The sequence below is a fragment of the Hirundo rustica genome, chromosome 2, assembly GCF_015227805.2.
Source record: "Hirundo rustica isolate bHirRus1 chromosome 2, bHirRus1.pri.v3, whole genome shotgun sequence".
Taxonomy (NCBI): Eukaryota; Metazoa; Chordata; class Aves; order Passeriformes; family Hirundinidae; genus Hirundo; species Hirundo rustica.
This window is the reverse complement of record NC_053451.1, coordinates 97,525,278-97,552,727: the sequence shown is the minus strand read 5'-3', so window position 1 is coordinate 97,552,727 and position 27,450 is coordinate 97,525,278. Positions and strand designations below refer to the sequence as shown.

General features: G+C 39.4%; 1 protein-coding gene across 9 annotated transcripts in view; it reads right to left on the bottom strand.

Moving 5' to 3' along the window:
• STS (steroid sulfatase) overlaps positions 1 to 27,450 on the bottom strand; it is a 138,225-nt gene that overhangs the window by 15,281 nt on the left and 95,494 nt on the right. The window contains exon 10 of one of the 9 annotated variants that reach the window (XM_040056441.1): positions 9,729 to 10,823. The exons of the other annotated variants lie outside the window; for them this stretch is intronic. Coding sequence (XP_039912375.1) covers positions 10,441 to 10,823 — 383 coding nt within the window. The 3' untranslated portion in view covers positions 9,729 to 10,440. Of the gene's footprint in view, positions 1 to 9,728; positions 10,824 to 27,450 lie in introns of those variants that run through there. 9 annotated transcript variants of the gene reach the window in all.

Genomic DNA, 27,450 nt, shown 5'->3' with positions numbered 1-27,450 from the left:
GAGCGGCTGAGAACCCAGCGGCTGCGAGAGTTTGCTCCTCCCTCCTACCCCCTATAAGCGGGGGAGGGTCCCAGGGAGGATACAAAAAGACAACATATCAGGGGTTTCAGGGGGTAACAAGGTGTGCCCACCCCCAAGCTTCAGACCACTAAAATCCAGAGCCAAAGGAATTTCCCCCAGGCTACCTATCACCTGAAGCTCTCTCACGGAGATTTCACAATCCGGGAGGGACCCCGGGAGTGATAGGCAAGCTGCCCCAGAGAGGGGGGTTGGGGCAGAGGGGATGTTACATATCATGTGAGGTATGGGATGATTGACACAAAACACCTTATTATACAGACAACACAAAAGGGATACAGAATTGGGGATACAGTGAAACGAACCATAACATAAACTTCTTACAAAAATCTAATAAAACAGTTCTGCACCACCACAGTAATGATAACACAATATGAGGTAAGGGTCTCTCAACTTTTAGGACTACCACCATTAGCTTGCCCTCAGCTCCAAGCAAGCTTACATCTCCTAGTGCTGGCACAAGTGAAGGATTTGGGGATGCAAGCATTGCTTAATGTAACAAACATGGCAAATCCAACCCAGGCCTACTCAAAGATCAGACAGGTAATTAATGAGCCATATCTACAATACATAGAGAGACTGCAAGATGCAATGGAGAAACAAATTACAAACACTGAGGTCAGAAATCAAATAATTTTACAATTTGCCAAGGACAATGCTAATGAGGACTGTTGAAAAGTCTTAGAACCGCTGCCAAATGAGAACCCATCCTTGGATGAGATGATAAATGCATGCTGACAAGGTTGGATCCAATGCTCACAACATGTCCTTGTTAGCAGATTCCATTGCAGCAGCTGTGAAAGTGACACCCTGCTGCTACAGATGTGTACAACTAGGCCACCTAAAGGCCAACTGTCCCTGTAAATCTACTACCAAGGACAATTCACGGACGAAGGCATACAATCTGTAGCCAGTGTGGAAAAAACAGTCCAGTGACCAGACACTGCAGATCCCAAATTGATTCTGACAGACTTTCCTTTAAGGACCAGGGAAACGGAAGAGCCAGCGCAAAGGGGAGACGCATGAAGACACAAACATCTTCCTGTCTTCCTGTCAGAGCCTATGCAATCAGCTCACAGGAAGGAGCAGCTGGAATGGATGTTTCCATACCCATCTTAACAACCATAAGCACTCTAAAGGTAGACAAGGTCCCTCTCAAGGCCCATGGGCCCATCGGGAGAGGACTGAGTGCACTGTTGATTGGGAGATCCAGTGCTACTCTACAAGGTATTTTTGTGCACCCTAATGTTATTGATGCAGATTTCACTGGGCAGATACACGCTTTGGTTTCAATCCCTACTCCACCTGTGACAACCCCCACAAAACCACAAATTGCCCAGCTCGTCCTTTTAAAGTCTTTTCTTCTCAAAACAGAGCCTATAGAGTGAGGAGACCGAGGCATAGGATCCACTGGAGAGCCTCAGGTGTACTGGACTCAGGTTGTAAGTGATCAGAGCCCTAATATGGTATGCACTGTTGTGATGCCTCAGGCGAAGCCCTTGCTAAAGGTCAGTGGGATGGTTGACACAGGGGCAGAGGTTGCCATCATCTCTGCCCACACCTGGCCATTACCATGGCCTACCACAGCTGTAGGAGCTGCCGTTGCTGGCCTTGGGGTGACCACACAGAGCGGCTTGAGCACCAAATCTGTGCTGGTCAAAAATCCTGAAGGTCAAACAGCTACCATCCGACCACACATCACTGCAGCACCTCTCAACCTTTGGAGAAAGGATGTTCTTTCTACATGGGGAGTTGGGGTAGGAACAGATATTTAACAGGGGCAGCTGTTTTAAAGGGTGTGAAATATCCCACACAAGCCTTAAAATGGCTCACTACTTTACCTGTGTGGGTGCCACAGTGGTCTCTAGAAAAGGAGAAGCTACACGTCCTCAAAACTTTAGTGCAAAAGCAACTGGTTCAAGGGCATATAGAACCATCCACAAACCCTTGGAACACTCCAGTATGTGTCATCAAAAAGAAATACATGAAATGGAGGTTACTATATAACCTAAGAAAAATCAATGCAGCCATGGAAAGCGTGGGAGCCCCACAACCAGGCATGCCCTCCCCTAAAATGTTTCCTGTCAATTGGGACATTCTGATTGCATATCTAAAGGATTGTTTCTTTACTATTCCTCTTCATCCAAATGATACCGCAAAATTTGCTTTTATGGTGCTATCCATTAATAATGCCACACTAGTGGAACATTATCAATGGAAAGTCTTACTGCAAGGAATGAAAAACAGCCCCACAGTATGCCAGTGGTACGTGGCTCAGGCATCACCATCAGTCAGAGAACAATTTCCAGGGGCATATTGCTATCATTATATGGATGATATCTTAATAGCAACCCCAATCAAAAAAGATCTTCCATTAATTTGACCAAGCCTGATGCAAGCATTAAAAACATTTGGGCTGCAAGTGGCACCAGAAAAGGTGCAACAACAGCCACCCTGGAAATATCTCAGACTCAAAATCATAGATCAGACCATTCAGCCACAAACAATTCAACTCTCAACAAAAATTCAAACTTTAAATTATATACAAAAACTTTTGGTACCATAAATTGGCTCAGACCATATCTAGGATTGACTGCATCACAACTGGCACCCTTATTTAACATCCTTAAAGGTGATCCTGATCTGAATTCCCCCAGAAAATTAACACCAGAAGAAAAGCTGCTCTTGAAAAAGCAGAGCAGGCTGTCACAAATAGACAAGTTCACTGGATATACCCCAAAGGATGTATTACTGTGTTTATTTTCATTGTAGATTTCCATCCAACAGCTATAGTAGGGCAATGGGATACTCAGTGGTCCAACCCTTTGCATATCTTAGAGTGGGTATTTCTACCTTATCAACCTAAAAAGATGGCACCTACCATCTTTAAGTCGATCACTCAACTAATAATCAAATGCTGTCAAAGATCTTTACAATTGCCTTCAAAAGATCTTTCCAAAATTATTATACTTGTAACTCAGGAACAATTCGAATGGTGCTATGCCAGCAGCACGTGCCTTCTAATCTATATAAGGAAAAGAAGTCTTGATAAAATGGGTTGCTGCTGCATGATCCTCGTGTGTGTGTCGCTTACATTGCAATACCATTGCAATAATACATATCATTGTGATACTTATTATTTAACTTAAATAAATCTCAGACCTAGAACTATATTTCTGCCTACAGTGGTTTCTAAATTCTTCTGCAGGCAGAGAATACATCCTCCCTGTGTCATCTAAGTATTTTGATTCTACTTTCAGAGCACTACTGGCAGTGCAAGAATGAGGTCCTTTCTGCACAAGCACAGTATTTCTAAGCCTAGGATCAAAGAAGACAAGTAATACTTTCAAGCCTTCCCTCCTCGACATTTTCCTAGATGGGACAAGCAGCTAAAACAAAGCATTCCTAAGCATCTGGCTGGGTGTGAAAAGAGGGAAGGCAAGGAGTACACCGTACTTTCTCCTTTTTTTTGTACGAGCTTTGCCTCTCTGAAGCAAAGACTTCTACCCTCACCAGGTCAGGTAGTGAATAACGGAGACAGAAAATGGCTTCATAGCCATAAGGTATATCCCTCTCTGCTCCAGAGGCAATATGTGTACCTCATGCGATTAAAAACACTTAATCATTCTTGAAGTTTCATAGTAAAGCTGTCATCACAGCCCAGGTGAGTGTCCTTACCACTAGGGAATTTTACTTTTACTCTCCTCTTAGTTCTCTGGATTTAAATTTTTTTACCAAGAAGTGGCAGAGTTTCAATCAGACGATGAAGAGCTTTTTTTGGTTTTTTTTTTCCTTCCCAGTCTGTACATTTTCTTACATCTTGATTTCTACATTCCCCAAAATGGGTCTGGAGAGCAATAGGAAAAACACAGGAGATAGCTGAAACCAACCAGGTTTAGTATGTGAAGATGGAGACTCTCTACATAGCCTGGTACTGAGTGCTTAAAAACTGAGTGTCGGCAGCATTCATTTAGTATACATTACTGCAGCTGCTGGAACTCTAGCGTTCATTATTGTCATTAATCCAGAAAGGGCAGAGTGCTTAGCTGCTGGGGTTGCTCTTTTGTGGCTGAGGGTTGTGATTTGGTCGCATAAACCTTAGCATCAGAGGATTTCCATTTATTTTTGGTAAATATCATAGAGGAGAAGGACGGGACAAAAGGCAGCTCATTTTGCAGAATATTATGCTTTTTAAAAGCTTGGTCTGTGATGACACATCATTGAATGGCTCTGTTTCTCATGGGTATCAGACTGGGAAGTGTTAGGATCCAAGACTGTTATTGTAACAATCTTCCTGAAGTTTAAACAGTCATCAGGAGAGTGGCATTAATCAGTTACTTCCCAATGCATTGCATATGACAATGCAAGGTTGACACTTGCAAACTAATCAGAACATTTTCCTAAATCTGAGTATTTAGTCTGCTTGGCTGGAGGAGTTATAACATAAAAGATAACAATATGGGAAAAAAATGCAAAAAATTCTCACACATACTACAAACTTCAAGTATTCATTTTATCACTAACAGCACAGGCAAACTGTTCTTAAAGTTTGAGGACTTTTTCCTTCATTTCTTTGTTTTTCATTTGTGAGCAAGTAAGATCATATAAAACAAAAGTTATTCTCTTGCAGCCCAACTTGCATCCATCAGACTTTTGAGATGCTTTGTATCTAATCTTTTGTAATCAATATTGCTACACAAAGCAACTCCATATAAAATTCTTTTAAAATAAGTGTCAAAATGAAGAGCTCTGTCTTATAAGTTAAACTAACTCACAGTATTTTTCACATAAATGAGGTACAATAAAATATTATTTACATAAAAAGGTTTTATCATTGGACAATGGGTATTATTGGATATTAACACTGAAATAAAAAGTGTTGGAGGGTTTTTATAACTGAGCTGACCCCCACATGCCAAATTTGTTATCTTCAAATATAGCTTTGTTTTCCAAGGAAAGTACCTGTAACACCATTTTCTGATAGATAAGACTAACATTAATCTACATATGGAAACTACCATGATTTATATTAAAGGAATATTTTTTAGGCATTCAGGAGATGCTGCATAAGCATCACAAAGCCTATAATTCATATCTTCTAAGTTCAGAAATGTTTCATAACCTTGACAATGCAATTAGAGATGCACAGATAATCAAGCCAGTCTTCATCTCACGAACCAGTATAGTGGGAGATTCCAGTGGGACTCTGGAATTCAGCATCTTCCATGTGTATAAAAAACCTTCAGTTGCTGTGCCTTGTGTTGGCACAATCTCATTGGTCTCAGTACCAAACTCACAGGCTAAAGTTATTGTGGGGAGGTCTTAAGAAAAATTTGCAATATCCTTTTTTTTGCTGTACATGTGAAGTTTTAGGCAGATTCTTATTAGTTTTGATGTACATAAAAGCTACAAAGAAGAGCATGGAAAAGCCATATGATCTGCCAGGGTGTTTCTAGGACTCTCAATTATTTGCAGTTAGCAGCCTGTAAACTGGGAGTCCCCAGAGCCTGGATCAGGTCTTCTGGTCTTCCAGAAAAAAAAGTGAGACTTGCTACTTTAGAGTGTCAGACTAAGATCTGTCACCTCATGTATGATGATTCAGGAGCAGTCTGCTTGGTATAATTATTCAAAGGCAAGGGGTCCTGCATCCTGTGGGTTCCAAACTAACTTCCACCTGACATCCTGACACAGAAGGACCCTATTGCAGAAGACACAACAGTTCATTCCTTCTGGTTAGCTGCAGTCAAACCCAGAGGAACCAGCAATTTCCAGCATTTTCACAAAATCACAGAATATTCTTAGCTGAAAGGGTCCCAGAAGGATTATCAAGTCCAACTCTCAAGTGAATGGCCCCTATGGGGATTGAACCCTGAGCCCTGGTGTTATTAGTACTGCTCTCTAACCAACCTAACCAACTGAGCTAATCTCAGGGTCAATTTCCAGATCTCTGTCTTCCGATTGGAGATAACCCCCAGACACTGTGCTTCCTGGTGGTTGCCAGTGTCTTCCGATTGGAGATAACCCCCAGACACTGTGCTTCCTGGTGGTTGCCAGTGCAGAGCTTTGCCTAAGCCTTTCCTCCTGCCCGTGTACCTGGCCATACAGTTGTAGTGTTTATGGGCTGCCTCTTGCTCCTTACTGTATATTTTGGATGCTGTGCAGGCAAGGCCAGAAGAAAGGAAAATGACAGAAAAGATGAAAAGATCTGTCTTAAGCACAGAACTATTATGTTCTAGTGTAAGTAAAAACTATTGTAGTAATGTATGCCAAAAACATAACAATTTTTAATAAACATACTTTAATAGAAAATATGTTTTTTGTAGCTATGCTTGCATTTTTGTCTTTCTTTTCCCATTTTTTCCTGTATCAAGTGATATCTTAAGTGAATTTTTACATTGTCCACATATCTGAACACCCAGATCTCATATTACAATGTGAAATAAACATTGCTGGCAAGTGATGATTCTCACTGAGCTGTGAAGTATATGGACTGGACTCTCTTAGTTCTCTGCGAACTTTCAGTAGGATTTACATGATCTGACACCTCTCTCCAACGCTCCTATTTCCCTTTTTTTTTTTTTTTTTTTTTTTTTCCCCATTTTTGATTTTTCTGACCATAATTGGAGGCAACTCAGGACATCTCTGTTTTTAAGAGCTGAGAACCTGTGATATCCCCATGAGGGAAAAACATTATTTATTATTCCACGTAGTTTTCTGACTGCTAAAAAAGAGAATAAATTCAATTATAAAAATGTGACATAACTTTCTCTGAATCCCAAGTGTGTATCTTTCTTAGCCATCTATTCTCTCTCCTCCGGATCACAACCCCACATGCACTAAACTACACACAGAACCTACCTGCAAACCTCAAGTTAAGGGTATCACTTATTCCCTCATATAGGGGATCTTCTACATCCTAGTTTTCCAGCTTTTAAATTGCATCATCTATAGAGAAGGTACTAGAAAGTTCACCTTTACCAGCTTACCACTTTCAGCATTTTCTGTTCTTTCAGTATTCCCAGCAGTTAGAGAAATACTGTTTTCTTTTCCTGAGTGCAGCAGAGGAACTGAGAAATGAGTTAAATGACTTGCTTTGGGCTGTACAGGCACTCTGTCACAAATTAGGATATGATACTGTTAAATAATGCTATTCAGTTCTGAAGCTGAACTCCCAGTTTAAACTGACATATCCTACAAAGAGGCACCATGTTACAAGACTAGCGCTCATTAAATGATAGATTGAAAGTCAGTTTCCAAGTATCAGAGCAGCATATTCTCCTTGAGCCTTCCTTGTTAGTTAGTTGTGAATCATGTATATCCCACCAATAACCTATTGTTAAAACCAAAACTTTTCCTTGTTAGATCAGGTAGTACCATTACACAAATGTTATACTGCCCATCAGACTTTATTTTGCAGATAAACAAGACTGCTTTAATTACCCTGATCTGACATCTCCAGAACAGAAGGCATAGTACTGAAAACTATGATACATTTGCAATACAGGAAAGATTTCTTTTAGGTATTAAATGAAACGGTATTAAAATAGAATATGAAAAATACTGCCCTGTTCTTCACAGAATCTTTCTTGAAGGAACAATTTTAAGAATGGATTTTAGATTTTACTGCTTATGTCCAAGTATTAAATGTTGTACTAAATTATATTTTGGGAAATATGGAGTTTGTGCCACAAACAAGAAACATTTTATATTATTTGGGGCATCTCAGTTATGCTTTAATTATCTATCTTTCATAATGCAAAGTTAATTCTTGTTGGGTCTCAAATAAGCAGAAAGTTAGCAGAGTCAAGGAACCCTACAAATCAAATTTTATGACGAAGACTACTTTTCATTTTCTGATTGATTAGGGCAAAATAGCCATTACAATCAATATGACAAGCAAACAGGACTGAGTGGTAAAGAAATAGATGAAAAAGTATTTAAGGGGTGTGCATGTTTTACAAAAGGAGAGTAGAAATATGGCACCAAAAGCCAGGGGGGGTTATGAAAGAAACATTATATTCAGGCAAGAAGAAATCAGTGCAGTAGAAAAGTAATTTTTGATATTTTGATCAAGCAGCACAGAACAACAGTTGTGCCTAGCAGAAAAAAAAGAATTCTTCCACCTGCAGAAAGAAAGAAAAAGAAATAACAGCAACACAGCATCTTCCTGGAAAAAAAAAGTCAATGTGGGTGTCCTCAACAATATAAATTGAGATCTCTGTAAAGGCCACAGACCATAAACTGTGGAAACAAAGTAGATCTAATGACACCAAACCCCTTGTCTGAGTTAGCACTGTATACTGAACACACAACATATTTTTTCCTATTTTCTTCAGGAGTACTTGTTTGAAAGCTTTTGTCTATGCTGTGGCAGAGCTGTGGGAGTTGGAAAGAGCATCCCTCCACACTGTGGTGTTCTGGCACTCTGGCCACAGCCTGGGCTGCCCTTTGGTTGCAAGGAGGGATATGCTGGCACTGGTACCATGCCCCAAGGGGTTCTAGGGCCACATGGAGGGGACCAAAAATTTGGGATGTGCAGATCCTGACACAACGTTGAAAGGCAGCCACTCTCATGGAAGAATATTTGTATTCAAATCAGAAGCATATTTCTTCCTAAGGTGATGTAGTACATTCAGTGACAACTATTGGTTACGGGACTTTGCCTCCTACAGAGAATTTGCCGAGGACATAATTAAGATCATGAACACAAGGTGAAACATCAAAAATAGGACTTCAAGGAAAACAGACATTTCCCAGGACCAGCTTCTGGGTATTGTGGAGAATGAAATTTTGAATGAAACTGTAATGGAAAAATCAAATGAAGCCTAGATTTACAGACGGAGAAACACACCATTTATCACAATATGTTTTTAAAGGAAAGACTTCAACAGCTCACAAGAACTGGGTCACAATCTTAATGCTGGCTGACTGAAGCTACTGCATTACTATCATCACGGATCACTTTTGCCCCAAACAGGTTTTAATACATTGTAATGTGGGAATTAACTGCTGCTTTCTGATAAGGAGTTAAGTCACCTTCTATTATCAGGCATCAAATCATTTTAGTATTTTGCTGATATCTTTACAACTACAGTATGCCAAAGAAAATAGTTTGTCTGCCTGTAGAGTGGAAAGAATATGTGCCTGAATAAGACAAAGATAAAAATGGATACAAAAATCAGCCCTCGAGGACAGTATATTTCCCAAGACCTTGCTAAGAACTCAGAGAGAGTTATATTTGGCTTTAAGTACTCAAGCCCAAGCTTATTTTCAGAATGATAGATCCTATTCAGAGAGCTTAAAAGATGGCAAAGATATTTAAAGGAAGACCAAATTTTATTTATTTGTGATTACTTTCATCAATGGAAGAATAGGTATGATAAGTAAGTGAAAGATAAATTTGTAGTATCATGTGAATTTGGAATTCAAATAATAAATATGAACAAAATCTTTTATTTTATCAGTTGTAATATGATCATAAGGGTGTACCTATATCAGGGGTTGAAGGATTTATGTGTTATGAATTCAGCTTGTGCATATATATATACATATATGGAAATATATATGCATATATATACATATATACATATACATACACACACACACACACACACACACACACACACACACATATATATATATGGAGACATGGTACACACTCAAGCATGCAGCTGGTGCCCTTTAAGTGGTGTCCTTTTGAAACAAAGGTTGCTGCCATGCAATAGGACAGTGGGGATGCTGGGGAGCATTATTTTAATATGGACACAAGGGTTTCCACTGCCATAACTTTGTGTATTTTTATGGCATATTCAAAGTTAGACTGTTGGCAATCTGTCAGTTTTTTTCATATTTGTCACGTTTGTTGAATACAGATCTGTTGTAAGACTGCTGTTAACCTATCTATCAGTTACCAAATGACTGTTACAGGAGGACTTCTCCACTATTATCTCTCTGTTTTCAATTATTCAGTGCTGTGTCCTACTAATGGATAACACTTAGTAAAAAGGACAGGAAAGTGTGCATTTTATTATTGTGATTGACAGAACTGATAGGTAAAGTCTTTGCTGTGTAAGAAAAAAGCTCAAGCTGAAGGTCTAGAAATTATCTCCCATAGAAAATGTCTAAAAGTCCACCCATGTGTAGATGAGGACAGCAACATGTCCTTCATGCTGTGCGATAAAGACAGAGGAGAGAAGGTGCGTCTTGCCATCCCTCTCTTGGCACGTTTTCTTCTTCTGCAATACATATTTGAAGACTGGTCCTCCTTCAACACAACAAAACCTTCTGAAGACTTGTACCACAGGTTCAAGTCAGACACCCACACTCTTCTGGTCCAGTTCCTGAAAGGGAATTGCATCTTATTTATCCCAAATGCACCTGGAGTGGACTCCCTCCTGACTCATAGTCACAATAGCAAGACTGAAAGGGAGATGAGCAGCAGAGCTGGAGCCATGGCTTCCAGAGAAGGTTGTCCCATGACAGCTGGTTAGGAACAGCATGCAGGGATCTGGTGTGGTTGTCTACTGCTTGGTGTATGACCCTGAGGATTTCATAGAAACGACTCTCAGTTTCTGGAGTCAGTGGGACTTTCTCTTCAGGGTCTCTGGACAGATCGAAGAGCAGCGGCGGATCATGTCGTGTAATGAATCCTCCATGGCAGAAGCAAACGTGAGAGTCATAGCAACCATTGGAGTCCTCAGGACTGAAGTTTGGAGTGAAGAAGAAGACTTTCCAGACAGATTCACCTGCAATTTACAGCCACAAAACAGCTGGTGATAAAGTGATAAAATAACAAAATGAAAGTCCCCTGGTCTTAGGAAATTCCACCAACATGGGAAGTCAGTCTTTTGGTAAAAATACAGGACAGATACTCTGTAACAGAAACTGCAGCACACTGAAAGAGCAAAACAAGATTTAGCAAAGCAAAAATAAGCAAAACATGATGATTTTCATGCTACACATATTTATGGAACAACTATGATAATTTCATTCCCTTGGAAGAATTCTGATTAACTAAATCATAGAATACTTTAAATAATGTGTTTTACATAAACAGTGCTAAGAAGATTTGCAGAAATATATACTAAGTATTCTTCAAGGCTTATTAAAATGTATTTTTGCCCCTTGACCATATTTACCCACTGCTGGGCCTCTTTGCTTCTCATTTTGCTATTTAAAATAATTTCATTGTTACCTTTTCCCTGTCTTCCTCCCTTTGTTGTATTAAACTACTGTCCTCTGCCCCCTGCTTTCATTGCAAACATCTGGATACTCATTAAATGGGAGGACATGAAAAGGCATGAAATAATGGATGCTAAATTCCTGTCTTATGTTTCTATATGGTTTTTCCAAATATAAATTATAAATAACAGTTACAATAGCACAATTCCTAGGTGACATTCGGCTTTGCAAAATGAGAACCAAAGCTCTTCATTTATAGACTGGTCATTCTTAGCCTAATTTTCACTGTACAGAAAATGGAACTGTCCATCTTCATGTAACATCAGTTGGTATTTTCACTGTTTGAAAATCCTAGTTACTTCTTGGAATAAGAATAAGCAAATGTCAGTTGGTTCTTTCATGAAGCACTCTCAAACAGGTCAGAGGAGGACCAAAAAACACTTAACAAGAAAGCTGTGAACAAAAAAGTTGTTACTATTTTCCTCAAGTATCAGAGAACACATAGGAAAGGCAGAAACAGACAGAACAGAACTTCCAGGGTAGCACACCATCCTCCTACAACCAGTGAAGTATATAGCTCTTCAGAAACAGAATAAAGAATAATTAATTAGAGTAAGAAAAATCTGTATTTTACTCTTAATAAAAGCAGGTTACTAAACAACTGAGATCTATAACATCAAATTACCTTAAGACTTAAGATGATAAAAACACTGGAAAAATGTAGTCATCAGCAATTTACATTTCTTAGCACCTTATTTTGATTTTTTTTTAATACCTCAAGTTTTAAATACTGAGTGAAAAATCTCTTCTTGGTATTTTGTTGAATTTCGTTAAGGTCACAGAAAGTTTGTTAACCTAGTGATTTATATGTGCTATAGTAGTTAATATTTATTAATTAGTTCATCAGTGCAACAGAATGGAAGGCACTAGAAAATGGGATGGGTACAGCAGAGATAAACTGGTTACACACTAACTACATCACTCTCAGCTTTTAAAGAATAAAAAACAGTTTAAAGAGAAATGTTTCTGTGAACTTAAGAGTCACAGGCTGCAGTTCTAGACTACAGCATGGATTTAAAGGACAGTAGGTGACCTTAAGATTTGTTATAGTTTCTTTTATTCCTCTGCATTTTTCACATTAGAAGTAATTTTACCTTTAGGAACCAATTCAATGACAGAGCCTGAGGACTACCAGTTCACTTTGTCTCCATTTAAATGGGGTCGGATAGGTGATGGCTCTTATACACATTAGACTGGGAGAACCTTCTAAATGCTTCTTGGAAGTCAGCAAAGGGGAAGGACTTTTAAAGGCTGAGTGACTTGCTGGCACAGACAATAAGACGTGGGAGGTTTTAAAAGGCTCTGGCTGTGACAGCTGCAATGGCACAGTCTTACCGGGAAAAAAATGCAAGGAAATTTAAAGGAAGGCAAAGCAAGATAAGGCCAGGTAACATAAGATGGCATTCTTTCATCCACCTCTTGTAATATTTTGAAAGATTGCTCTGGCACTTGAATCTCTTGTTTTCTTAGAATTAAAATAAACAAAATCAAATACTGCCACTGAAATTTCTTTGAACTTATGCACAGAACATTTCCAAGAAACATGCCTCTTGTTTCCTGAGATTTAGAATTTACATTCTGAGAAGGCATGTAATTCTGTACTAAGCATTGGTTCAGGCTCCTTAGACATATTTAATTGGCAAGATGGAAGGTGAAAAACATAAAAAGCCAAAGGGCTTGGTTAATCAGTGCACTGTGTGTCATTGTAGACCATGCAACTCTTGCCATACCAGAGAATTTGATTCCCAACGTTATAACAATATGACAGATCAGCAGAAAAAAAAATTATATGGCTTCTAAAATGTCAGTTAAAAGAAATTCCAACAAGGCCATGCACATGAGAACTTTGTTGTCAAGCTGTCTTACCACACATCAGTCTTTCATGGTACATTTTTGCTGAATTCCACTGAAAAGAAAATTTTCAGCCACTTTTTTTTGCTGTTGGGCATTGCAGCACCACGTCTGCTCAAGGGCTTACAGACAGCAATGCAAAGTTGGGAATTCCAAATTAATGGAAGATGGTACAAGTAGTCATTATAGGTAAGAAATGGAGAAAATAAAGAAATAAGGGACTTGCATCACGATTTTTTTTCCCCCCACACATAATGAAGACTTGTTTAGGTTTCGTTATATGTGGAGCATACAGCATGTTGCAAAATCATGTGTGGGTTAGGGGACCAGACATGCATGACATCAGCTCGTGTCTGAGTGACATTGTTAGTGTTTTGACGAGCTAATGGTATTTATCAGATAAGCAGCTATAAAATGTCATGATTATGCAGTGCAAAACACTGAGCTCTGGGAGTGCAAAGCCTGTTACTGCGCAATGTTTATCTGGTGCACTGCAGCAGTGTTTCCAGAACTGCATGTTGTGCTGGGGAAGCAGCAGCAGACTTTAAACACATATTTCCTAGGAATTATAAAAACTAAAGCCTACGTGTCAGTGGCTGTGGCTGTGGAGCAGCCAGTGCAATATACCAGGAGACAAAGAACTGTCAGACTTCTAATTGGTAAAGCTGATGAACTGTATAAGGCGTGATATTAAAAAGAGAGAGCTCTCTGCCAGTCTCTCAGCTGATATAAAATCTCATTTTGTCAGAAGGTTAACTACAAGGATCAAATTAATCTCCCAGTAATTAATGGTACCTGTGTTCTCCCAAGCATCTGGATAGTAAACCCTTGTTATATAAAAAGATAACTATGTCTCTTCCCCAGTGAAGTTAGTAGTAAAACTGTCAGGGTTTTCCCAAAGTCAAGTATATCAAGCCCCTTCTGAAACAGCAGGCAGGCTCTAAGCCTGCAGCACCCTTAAAGGTCCTGTCCCAGTGCTCCACAAACAATTGCAGTCCCATTTTCCCGCAATTCTCCAGTTCTCTGAGCTGTCTAATAAGCTCACTCTCAGAATACCTCTTTCCTTTACATGTTAAGAAAAACAAAAACTAAAGAAGTTGTACTTCTAAATAGTTTCAAATTAAGATAGGTTGCCATTAGTCCAAGCAATTCTGCTACGAACACAGTTGTTCAGTTTTCCATCTCCTTGGAAGACTCCTTTTATTATCCCTAACCCAGCTATTTAACCTCCCATACAGACAATAGTAGCTCCAACAGACTGGTAGAGGCCATGAGATTACGTAAAAGTCTCTCAGTAAGATATATTAATATATTAAAGATGAAGTGACACACTGCATAGGGATTTCTGTTCTGGAAAGCCATTTCGGTCATAAAAGCACCCTTCTTAATCATTGATGGCTAACTGGTGTTTTCTGATAAGAAGTTCTTGATGTGAATAGAAGCTATTGTTGCGTTATTGCCTGGTTCATTTTCACTGAATTTAATCCATGACAGTAGCTTTATAGGTTTGCAGTTACTGTCATTTCCTTTGTTCATATTATTGAGTTGCTTCTTTCTGCAGAGGAACAAGTTAAACAGGGCTGGTCTCCACTGTACATGGGGGAGCTAGTCCCTGCTTGAATTCGGATGCCTCTGAGAGGAGCCATTTGGGTGTAGCAGACCAACATAAATTGAGACAGACTTTTTTGTGTCTCAAGTGTGCTCTGTAGCCATTGTCAACTCCCACACTCTAACTCATGCTTTTCAACATTTCTACACAGTAGTGGATGAAAACTATAACTCACTCAGAAATTACTTTCTTAATTCTTGGTATTAGATTGAATCCTTCCTTCCTGATTCGTCTAAGTTCATTCAGAATTTTTAGGTTCTCTGCTAATCTTATTCATAGCAGATATCACATATATTCAGCTCTAAGATAATTTAACAATGTAGGAAAAGCTTCAGTTGTGAAATTCTTGTAGAATTATATATAGATCTATATAGGGAAGACAATAGTCTTTGGTTACTATAATGAAATCATACATTTTCTTTTTATGACTATGTGCATTCCTCAAACAGCTTATAAAATTGCCATTTGAATTTTAAAAATTGTAACTATCGTTCTTACAATGATTTTTTTTTTTTTTAAGATATTTGATTAAGTGTCTGGGTATCTTATGATGTTATATTGCTACATCAGTCAAAAACCAGCACATCTTGTCCCAGTGTAGGTGGAGAATAACTGAGTAATATTCAAAGACACAATGTTGGTCTACAACAATCAGTTGTTGCTAGAAGAGGCTTGCATGAAGAACTGTGCAGATCTTACAGCATTTGAGTGAAAAATCATGAAAAAAACCAGCAGTAGCAGTGATTTTAAAATATTTAGAATAAAATCTACAGTATTAAGTATCCACTAAACCAGAAAGGATTGCACATTCCTGAATATCTAATAATCATACTGAACAACTGCTGCAGGAAAAAGAAAAGACACACTGAAATCATGCCCAGACTGCTGAAGACAGAAGTCTCATGACTGAGTTCATTATCTAGAGTAAGAGCTATGGTATGAGAAACTTCCACTGAATTCTGTTCAAAATTCAAGATTATCTGTTGAACTGTAGTAGATGAAAAATAATTATTTTCCTCAATTCACCATCATCTTCAAAAAGAATTGACGGATCATATGCAGTGTTTTCATGTTGAAGAAAGTCCTAAAAGGGAAGATCTGTGGGTATAGAAATTATGCTGCTAAAGTAGGACATGCTATAATGCAAAGTTATGCCTCATATTTAGATGGCTGAGGTGATAGAATACATGTTGCTCTGGAAGAAAAATTCCATCTGTAGTAATTTCATGGAAATAATCCAGACACCTGCTAAAGATTTGTTTGAAGAATATTTGCTGAATGGTCCATGTAATTTTCAGTTCATCTAAGCAGCAGCAGCTGATGGCATACTGAAGACAGAAGATAATGCTGGCACACACACACACACAAAAAAGAAACCTAATCCAAACCAGAAAAAAAAACAAAAAACCAACACAACACACACACACCCCCACACACCCCCACACCCACACACACACACACCCCAAAACAAAACAGAACAAAACAAAAAAAAAGGGCAAAAAAGCGCAACGTAAAACAAAACATCTGGTCATTTTCAATCTATATTAAAAGCCCTTGAAAATATAAAAGCTTTATTTTATTGCTTAAGAAAAAAAATAGTCTTGATTTTCATGTAGTGGTTTTCCACAGGATTCAATAAGAGATTAAGAACACTCTTTCAGTTAATCAATTAATCAATTAAGAACACCCTTGGAAACTTTGCTAAAGATGGCAAAACTCAAAGAGAAACCTATTCAGAACAGTGTTTTGTATTTTGAATTTTTTCCTCTCATTCAGGAATGCATTTTACTAACAGAAAATAAATTGAGGACAATCCTTTTCCTCTTTCATAAAGTGGATGCATTTCTTTCTGAAGTGGAAATAACATATCCGTAAGATTCAGAGAGCAATTTTTATGATACAAATCAAACATATGGGACAAACATACAACAGAAGTCATAAGCAATTTCTGCAAATATTTTTAGATAAGTTGGTGTCAGCCAAAACCAAACCCATCCCCAGGATTTTTTTAATATATTATTTTCTTCAGAAAGTTTTCAAAATCTGTCAAAAAATTAAGCAGTTGACACATGGAATGCTAGTAAAGTACTCAAAATCATTAATGAATATGAATATTATTACAGTGACTAATTTTTAAGTTACCAGACATACAGCTAAAGTCAAAGTTACTTTAAAAATGAAAAATAGAAATTTTGTAATTGCAATTGCCTGGAATTTTGTGCTGTGTCAAAGAATACTGAATAATAATTTTTTTTACTTTAAAAAGTTGAAAAAAATGGTGAATTGTTCTTCCTTACAAATGTTATTGCTAGCCTATTATTTTTTTTTATTTTTATAAAGATACTAGGTCACTTAGACAACCTTTTGGTAAAAAAAAAAATTGAAAATTTATTCAGTTAAGCATGGATGAAAAGAGAGCAAAGCACTTTCTTTTATGAGATTAAAGAAATTGCATTGAGTAAAACGAACATTTGCAAGTAATTTGGTGCAAAAAATATCACTATCAAGCATTCCTAAATATTAAAAAGAAAAAAAACATCAGAATGACTGAAATTTGGTTTTATTGTAAATAAATATGTAAATATGTATGTAAATAAATTGTAAATATGTATATGCAGTTTTGCATCTGAAATATGAGACGGCAGTTTTTATCTCAGTATTAGAAAATGCATGCACTTTCCAGAATATGAAACTAGTAAAAGATTACAAACTATGTTAAAGCCTAAATTTGCAATTTTCCTGATACTGAGCAAACAGTGCAAAAATCCTTCAAAATCCTGAATGAAAAATCTTAGCATGAAAAGGACATAGCACAGGATGTTCTCTTACAGATGATCAGCAGGGAGTCTGGTATAAATTACAAATTTGTTCCTAAGAACATTTCTAGAAGTGTATTTTCCCTTTCATGTGGACTTGTTTGAGGTAATGGTATTTCAGAGAAATCCAGTAGTTCTCCAGTTTGGACCTTTATGCAAAAGCCCAACTTGACTTCATAGTTCTCCAGGCAGCAAAAAATGTCTGAATTTGAAAAGAAGAGTTTTAGTAAAGTAATGGGAATATTTTCTTGGTTTTGTTGGATACAAAGTGGATGTAGAAATCTCCAGCTATTCTCTAGATGACAGTAAGTGATGGAAAAAGGAAAGAATACTGACTCTCATAATTTTCAGTTTAAAAATGCATGTGTATGGTGCAGTAAAAATCAGGCTTTACCTTTCAGAAATGCAATAACTGCTAGAATCTCCTTCCTCTGAGAAACAAGAACAGAGAAAGATGTCCTGTAGATGCAGATGAGATGAATATGTTTAAACTGTTTCTTATACAAAATTTAGATGGAAACACCAGCATCATTTTCATAAAAGGTTACTTATGTCTGCCATTAAATTAATACAAAATAATTTTGGAATTTTCCGGGTTTGTTTGTTTGGTCTTTTGGAATTTTCAAGGTTTGTTTGTTGGGTCTTTTGGGGGTCTTACTGGGACTTTTTGGTGTCTGTTTTTTTTGGAGGGGGGGGTGTGTGTGTATGTTTAGGGTTTTTTGTCTGGGGCTTTTTGTTTGTATTTTTGTGTGTTTGTGTTTTTGTTGCTGTTGTTTGGGGTTTTTTTTAGTAAGGATTCATTCACTGAATTGGTGTATAGAAAGTCTGGCTTTTGCCTTTCACGCTGCAGCCATATTCCTGCCCCTTAGCTTGTGATCTAAAGCAGGATAAAGGGGAGTGAAAATAATCAGAGAAAAAAAAAAAGGAAAAAAAAAGAAAAGAAAAAAAAAGAAAAGAAAAAAAAAGTTCTTTCAGCTTAAATAACTGTGATAATAAGTTTTGTTTTATGCTCTTGCTATGATTAGGAGTAGAGTAAGTATTTTTTTAAAGGACAGTACTTAATTTCATTTCATTCCCTTTATTAGTCTCTCTCTTTTTCTCCCAGAATAAGTAGGGGAATGCTGGTAGGGAAAGGAGCACTACAAATCCCAGGGTATAAATAGCTCTGCCTGAGCCTAACAATAACTCTGCTACCACTGACACAGAGCAGAGCAAAGGCAAGGAAATACTGTAACAGTATTTGTCATGCTTGTCAGGGGGAACACTTTCCTACCTAAAATACTGTGAGCAGAAATGTGTATCAGATGATTAGGTCAATTTTCTTGAGCTTGATATAAACCATTTCATGGTATCTGTTCATGCTAGAAATGCTCTTCTCTCTTTTGACAGTCATGTTATTTCACACTTATCAAATAATATGTCCATAACTGTGTCACCCAAATTCAACTGCAGCTACTCCGATATGAGACTCAAGGTAGCAAATTAAAATTCTTCATGAGATAGTTTAGGTAAATGACACTTGATGCTTGTTTTGCTTCCTCCAGTGCTGTGGTTGAAACACTGACCACAAAGAAGGGATTTAGGAGACAATTTGAGGTTTTCGGAAGCTTTCTTTTATCGTGGTACCTCCATGACATGGAGAAGATTAGGTTGAGAGAGGAGGAAAAAACCAAAGGGGGCAAACACAGAGTGAAGATGATGCTTATAAAGCAAATTAGAAAAAGCAGGGAAACAAAATATCTTCAATAATCAAGCAGATGAAAAGTTTGCAAAGAACTACCAAAAAACCCCCCAAAACCAGTAATAAGTGATTCAGATGTTTCATGCAGAGCAAAAATATATTTCATTTTGATATAATCAAAAAGAAAATAAGGAGTAAAGAAAGAAACCATAAAGATCCTAAAAAATTATCATTATCAACAACAACAAAGAACCCACTCCAAACCCACTTCTAAAACAGGAGGCTTCTCTAGAGAGAACAGTGGAAGTGAAGGAACTTGTGAGACTGAAAAACAAAAGGTAAATGACAGAAAAACCCTCATGAGGGTCAGAGTTCATCACAGCTTCTGCAGTTGCAGAAGGGAAAGACGCACACAAGGGTTTGATCAATTAAGAGGATCAAAAGGGGATTCACTATCAGTGAGACTCAAAGCTTAGAAATAAGCAGAGAAAGGGAATAAACAGATAGGAAAAGGATGAAAATGCTGTAAGAGGACACAGTTCAGAGGTGAGGAAGGGACTGCTCTCTGTCAAACAAAAATGTGCCGTAAGTAATGTGAAGACTCATAAGTTATTACTGAAGGAAAAGTGATTTTTCTCCCATGACCTACATATTATGAAGCAGACACTTGATGCTATTTAAGACCTTCAGTGGAGAACAAACACTAATCCATATCATACTGACATTTCAATGTTTTTCATGAAAGGCAGCACTCAAATCTGGAAAAGTGGTCTGCAGCATTTGCCTTCTGCTCTTGAAGAAACCTCAAGAAACAACTTTGCTGTAAACTATAACATGCGAGAGTCTAATATTAGTAAAATATATGTCTATGTATCTATGGAAACTTGTTACCTTTTGCTACAAGTTTTTGTGCAATTTCTTTGATAGATTACTTTGTCACTGTGTGTTGCTATTATGACAAGTCTGGTGACAAGGAATGAAGTTTAAATGAGACTTAGCAAAGTTTTTTAAAGTGATTTTGTGAAGGGACACCTATGCTTCCTCAATAAGAGCTGTCCCATCACCAACACTCACCACCTGCAAGAAAAAGTAAAAAATATTCTCATAGAGCTGATAGCTAACAGACAATGTAAATGACAATTTTAGTCTTGTGTTAAAAGGAAAATTGAACAAGAAAAATGAGTGGCACTTTCTTAATTACATTCTAAAGATATTTATGACAGTGTCACTCAAGTCAGGATTTGCATTTCAATATATTTCTGACCATTCTTGTCAGTTCTTTCATGACACTAATGCATGGATAAAATGCTACTTTGTGTTCCAAAACCAATTCACTCTTTGCATTTTATTTCACATTCTAATAGCTATCTTATTTATGTATATTTGTAGACAGGCCCTTTTTTTTTAATCTCTGCTGATTTAAAAGAAAAAAAATTACACTAAATAAGTTCCCTTAGTCCAAAATTCCCAGTCAACTTCAAAAAACTCCTATAGTATTCTTCCTGTCACTTAGCACAATGATACTGTTTTTCAGACTGAAAAACGTAGCGTCATCTCCAGTTTTAAATTTCTGTTACTAAAATAGGACTTAACTGCTCATCACTTTGCTGCTGCTTAGCATTCAATATGACAATCTGGTCACCTCACCTAATTTTGGATCACTGCAAACAACATGTAGGTCTTTATCACAGAATCACACAGAATCACAGAATAATGAGGTTGGAAGAGACCTCTAAGATCATCAAGTCCAACCTATGCCTTAACCCCTCAACTAGACTATAGCACTAAGTGCCATGTCCAGTCTTTTTTTAAACACATCCAGAGATGGTGACTCCACCACCTCCCTGGGAAGACAATTCCAGTGCTTTATTATTCTTTCAGTGAAAAATTTTTCCCTAATATCTAACCTGTACCTTCCCTGACGTAGCTTGAGACTGTGTCCCCTTGTTCTGTCAGTTGCTGCCCGGTGGAAGAGACCGACCCCCACCTGTCTACAACCTCCCTTCAGGAAGTTGTTGAGAGTGATAAGGTCACCTCTAAGCCTCCTCTTCTCCAGACTAAACAACCCCAGCTCCTTCAAATGTTCCTCATAGGGCTTGTGTTCCAAGCCCCTCACCAGCCTCGTTGCCCTTCTCTGGACACGCTCAAGCATCTCAACGTCCTTCCTAAACTGAGGGGCCCAGAACTGGACACAGTACTCAAGATGTGGTCTCACTAGTGCCGAGTACAGGGGAAGAATGACCTCCCTACTCCTGCTGGTCACACAATTCCTAATGCAGGCCAGGATGCCATTGGCCTTCTTGGCCACCAAGGCACATTGCTGTTTCATATCCAACCGGCTGTCGACCAGCACCCCCAGGTCCCTTTCTGCCTGAACACTGTCCAGCCACACTGTCCCCAGCCTGTAACGCTGTAGGGGATTTTTGTGGCCAAAATGTAGAACTCGACACTTAGACTTATTAAACTTCATGCTGTTGGACTCTGCCCATTCATCCAACCGATCTAGGTCTCTCTGCAGAGCCCTCCTCCCTTCCAATGGATCAACACAAGCTCCCAGCTTAGTGTCGTCTGCAAATTTACTAATGAAGGACTCAATGCCCTCATCCATGTCGTCTATAAAAATATTAAATAGAACTGGTCCCAATACAGACCCCTGAGGGACACCACTGGTGACTGGTCGCCAGCTGGATGCTGCACCATTCACCATCACTCTCTGGGCCCGGCCATGCAGCCAATTCCTAACTCAGCGAAGAGTGCTCCTGTCCAAGCCGTGGGCTGCCAGCTTATCTAGGAGTATGCTGTGGGAGACAGTATCAAAGGCCTTGCTGGAGTCTAAATAGACAACATCCACAGCCTTTCCTGCATCTACCAGACGAGTTACCTGGTCATAGAAGGAGACCAGGTTGGTCAGACATGACCTACCCTTTGTAAACCCATGTTGACTGGGTCTGATACCCTGGCCATCTTGTAAGTGCTGTGTGATAGCACTCAGTATGAACTGCTCCATTATCTTACCTGGTACTGAGGTCAGGCTAACTGGCCTGTAATTACCAGGATCCTCCTTCCTACCTTTTTTGTAAATGGGTGTCACATTGGCCAGTTTCCAATCGCCTGGAACCTCGCCAGTGAGCCACGACTCCTGATAAATGATGGAGAGCGGCTTCGCAAGCTCATCTGCCAGCTCCCTCATCACCCTAGGGTGGATCCCATCTGGTCCCATTGATTTATAAATATCCAAGTGTCCCAGCAGTTCTCTGACTGCCTCCTCTTGGATAACAAGAGGACCATTCTGATCCCTGGCACCTCCTACCAACCCCTGAGGACAGTTGTCTTGAGGATAAGCTGTCCTACCAATAAAGACTGAGGCAAAGAAGGCATTAAGCATTTCTGCTTTTTCCTCATCTTTAGTTACTAAGTTGCCTGCCTCATCCAATGAGGAACCGAGGTTGGTTATACCCTTCCTTTTATCATTGATATATTTGTAAAAACTTTTTTTATTGTTTCTAACAGAAGTTGCCAAGTTAAGTTCAAACTGGGCTTTGGCCTCCCTGATTTTTTTTCTACATGCCCTAGCAGCTCCCTTAAATACTTCCTGAGAAATCAGTCCCTCTTTAAAAAGATGATACATCTTTTTTTTATTTCTAAGTTCCTTCAAAACCTCATTGCTCATCCAGACTGGACGTTTGCCTCGTCGACTCATCTTTCAGCACACAGGGACAGTCTGTTCCTGTGCCCTCAAGATTTCCGTCTTGAAGCACACCCATCTCTCCTGGACTCCTTTGTTTTCAAGGACTGTGTCCCAAGGAACTCTCTGAATAAGTCTCTTAAATAGGCCAAAGTCTGCCCTCCGGAAGTCCAGTGTAGAGATCTTATTGATATTTCTCCTTATTTCACCAATTATCGAGAATTCTATAATTTCATGATCACTGTGCCCCAAGCGGCCTCCAACCTCCACATCACCCACCAGTCCATCTCTATTTGTGAACAATAGGTCTAACACAGTCCTTCCCCTGGTGGGCTTGCTCACCAGTTGTGACAAAAAGTTATCCTCCACACACTCTAAAAACTTTCTAGATAGCTGTTTTTCTGCTGTATTAAGTTCCCAGCAGATGTCTGGTAGGTTGAAGTCACCTACAAGAACAAGGGCTGATGATCCTGAAACATTGTTAATTGCTTATAGAATAAGTTGTCCACCTCTTCATCCTGATTGGGTGGACGATAGCAGACTCCCAGGAGGATGTCAGCCTTGTTGGCTTTCCCCTTAATTTTTACCCATAGGGACTCTACTTCATCATCATTAGTTTCAATACCTATGACATCCAAAACTCCCCTAATATAATTTCTGTGATGGCAACAATATCATAGTTCCGCTGATGCACCATAGCCTCCAGCTCTGCCTGTTTGTTACCCATGCTGCGTGCATTGATATACATGCACCTTAGCTGGGCTACTGATTTCTCCCTTAACACAGTCTTATCATCCTTGGGCCTGCTTCCACACAGCCCAGTTGCATCCCCTTCCCCCTTCAAACCTAGTTTAAAGCCCTCTCAATAAGGTCTGCCAGTTCATGGGCTAAAAACCTCCTGCCCTTAACAGAGAGATGTATCCCATCTGATTCCAGTAGAGCAGGTGCCATAAAGGTTGCTCCATGATCAAAGAATCCAAAATTTTGCCGATAACACCAACCCTTGAGCCATTTGTTAAAGATGTGGGTTCTCCTATTTCTTTCATCATTTTTCTCTGCCACCAAAGGAACTGAGCAGAACACTACTTGTATACCTGTCCTATCAACCTCTTGACCCAGTGCCCTAAACTCCCTTTTGATCGCCTTGACACCCCTTTTTTCAATCTGATCACTGCCAGCCTGGAGTATCAGCAGTGGGTAATAATCAGAGGGCCAAATCAGCCTAGGAAGTCTCTCAGTAATGTTTCGTACCTGGGTTCCAGGGAGGCAGCAGACCTCCCTGTGGGATGGGTCAGGTCGACATACGGGGCCTTCTGTCCCCCTCAAAAGGGAATCACCCACTACGATCACCCTTCTTTTTTTCTTGATGTTAGAGGTAATAATCCGTTTTTTAGACGAGTTGTAATTGGAAGTCTCACTGGGCAGATAATTTTCTTCTAAATTATCTGTCTGGCTCTCTAGATCCAGGGCCTCATACCTATTCTGAAGTGGCACCTGGCCAGGGGATGGAGGGCAGGAGGGATTATTGTTATTACCTCCCCGAGCAGGGACCCGTTCCCATTCCCCTTCATCTACCAGGTGCCCCTCTATTGCCTGAGAGTGAGAGGCATATGGGTCCTCTGACTCCTGGTGGGCCTCCCTTAAGGATGTAAGGGCTGAACTCCACCAGTCTATTTCCCTTTCACTATCTCTGATACTTCTTAATCTTTCAACTTCCTCCCTAAGCTCAGCCACTAGCGAAAGGAGGTCATTCACTTGTTCACACCCTAGGCAGGCCTTCTCCACAACATCCCCTGAAGCCAATGACAAGCTCAAACACTCCGGGCAGGAATGGGTCTGTACAGACACATCCTTTTTGGAGGGCTCTACTTGGTCACATACAACTGTACCAACCACAGATTTTGACCGGGTTGAAACCATTGTTTAGGAGAAAGCCCAAGATTAATAAACCAATATAAACACTACACCAAACTGGCAAGAACCTGCAGCCCTGCCTGCTTGCCCTGCCTGCGCGAACTGCTGTGACCCTGCGCTGTGACCCTGTTTGCCTGCTAATGTTTGCCGCACTCCGGGTCGCTGCGATCCCCAGTGGTCTCTTTTTTTTATGATGAGTCACTCAAGAACAAAGGAAGCTCCACCTCCCGTTCCTGAATGGCCCCCAATGCAAGCCCTTCACCTGCTCAGCGTTTTTATGATGAGTCACTCAAGAACAAAGGAAGCTCCACCTCCCGTTCCTGAATGGCCCTCAATGCCTTTATGTAAGCTATAGGTCTTTATGTTACCAGCCTATACTTATCTGCTTCATAACTGTTAGAGGTGTTTAGGATGAGAAGAGTTATGCCTGTTTCTCTTGTGATGACCGTGACTAGCTCAGGTTAGCCCAGCTGTAGGCATCTACACTGCAGACATGTACATGTTGTCATCACCATCCTCAGAGTTTGCTAAAAAACCAAGGTGCTATGAGTCTTGAGGGCACCAAGAAGCCTCACTGGCCCTGCCCAGCCCTGGGGCGGACCCTCATCAGCGCACTCTGCCCGTGGACCAGGATTCCCATTTCAGCTCAGCCCAAGGCCATCAGTCCTTGCCTGAGTGGTGCAGCAGTGGCCAGTTCCCAGCCCTGTCTCTGGATGTCTCTTGGCTACAGCCTCCCTTCCAGCTTTGTCTGTGCTCTCATTTCCTCCTGCTCCTGACTGCACTCCCTGGCTGGGCCTTGAATTTGACTCACCACTTTGCCAAGACTGGGGCTGTTGTGTAGTCTGTCACCAGCAGCCAGCTCTGCTCATTCTGCTCAGGTGCTGGAAGACATTTCTCTGTCACTAAAGTCACTGTTAGTGTGGGGAACACTCACAGTTCTGTTCGACTCACCTTCAGGATGAAGTGTCACCCTGCTTAGAAAGCTCAACTTTACTCTCCAATATTCTCTAGTCTGCTCTCAATTTTGTCTTTAAACATCGATCTACATGGTGCTGTTGCTTATGAAAATCCCACAGTGTTCATCCATAGGGCGTTAAAAATTTCCTTTTCTCAAGTACATGTAAAACCCACATATTTCACTGACATGGCTAGAAAATAGAAAGGTTTGACTTTCTTGTTCATATATGTTACTTCTGCATAATATTTTAAATTTATTTATCCTTAATAATCATTCAATGACCTTTGAAATACAGTCACTAACTACAGTACATCTACATCAACACTACTTATGAGATGCTGTATCTTGCTCATATAAATGTACAGTTTTTTCTGTTCCAGTTACAGAAAATAAGAACAAAATCTCATTTCAGGTTATTTCAAGTGAATTTTCTTTTTGTCATCTAATTCATCCCCCTGCCACTGCACAATTGTTCTCCACAATGTATTTTCTAAGAGCTCTCTTGATGTATGGTGTCTTCTATTGTAACTTTTGTGCTACTATCATTCATTTCCTTTATTATAGAAGACAGAGACATTTTATTGGCATGCTCCTTTCACTTGGTGTTTTATCTACTAACTTTTTCAAATACAAATCCTTCACAAACTTTTTCTGGACTTTAAATAAGGATTTTGGTGTAGATGACTGTCTCACAGCTCATTTGGTTTTCCCCATCCCTCAATTACCTGTTGTGTTATCTATTCTAAATTCAATTTCTACATCTTTTGTAGAGTTGTGTTGCATTGAAGTGATTGTTAAAATTCCTGTGAATTTACTGATGATTTAATCTTGTTTGCCTTCAGTTCAACAAAGTATTCCTACATTAGCTTAAAATAATAACCCCATGCTTAAATTTAGCAAAGTACAATGTATTCTATGACTGAAGCTGCTGCGTGCTTAACTAACTAAGCAAGGATCTGCATATGCTGCTCAACTTCCATCAAATCTCCTACTTCCAACTATTTGACAAAAAATAATGAGCAAATAATTTTTTGGCCATCTGTGTTATTGCTTAATAAAACAGTTAATAAAACCTCTTTTATTTCTTTGCAACACTGATATATATTAATGGATATACTGTGAGGAAATTATTTAATGTTGTCTCAAGGCCTATAGGAAGAAGCAACCTGAATCAAGTTCTACCAAGTCTAACCGTCCTGTTCACTGGACAACTCTACCTTGCAGAAAAAAATCAGTGTTCAGCATTCACATCTTATCTCTCTGAAGATTAAACTCATATCTTCTTAGCATCATCCTCTCCCTCCAAACACACATTCCTCAGTTACTCAGCATCTCAGTAGTAACTACTTGTTATGGCATATACATGTGCATGTATACATGGCATACTACTTCATATACCCAGGTAAATCCAGGTGGTTTTGAGTGACGTGATGCATGGACCTGGGTACAGCATTTGAACAAAGACCTTCCTAGCTCTTGGGCCTCCTGGAGAGATTCGTCAGCACAGGGTAGTCCTACACAGTGCCCACAGTGCTCAGCTGAGATGTAATCAGCTATGGAGTGAGTTCATGTCAAACAAGAAGAATGCAGCAATTGACCTCCGGAGCTCCAGCCCCT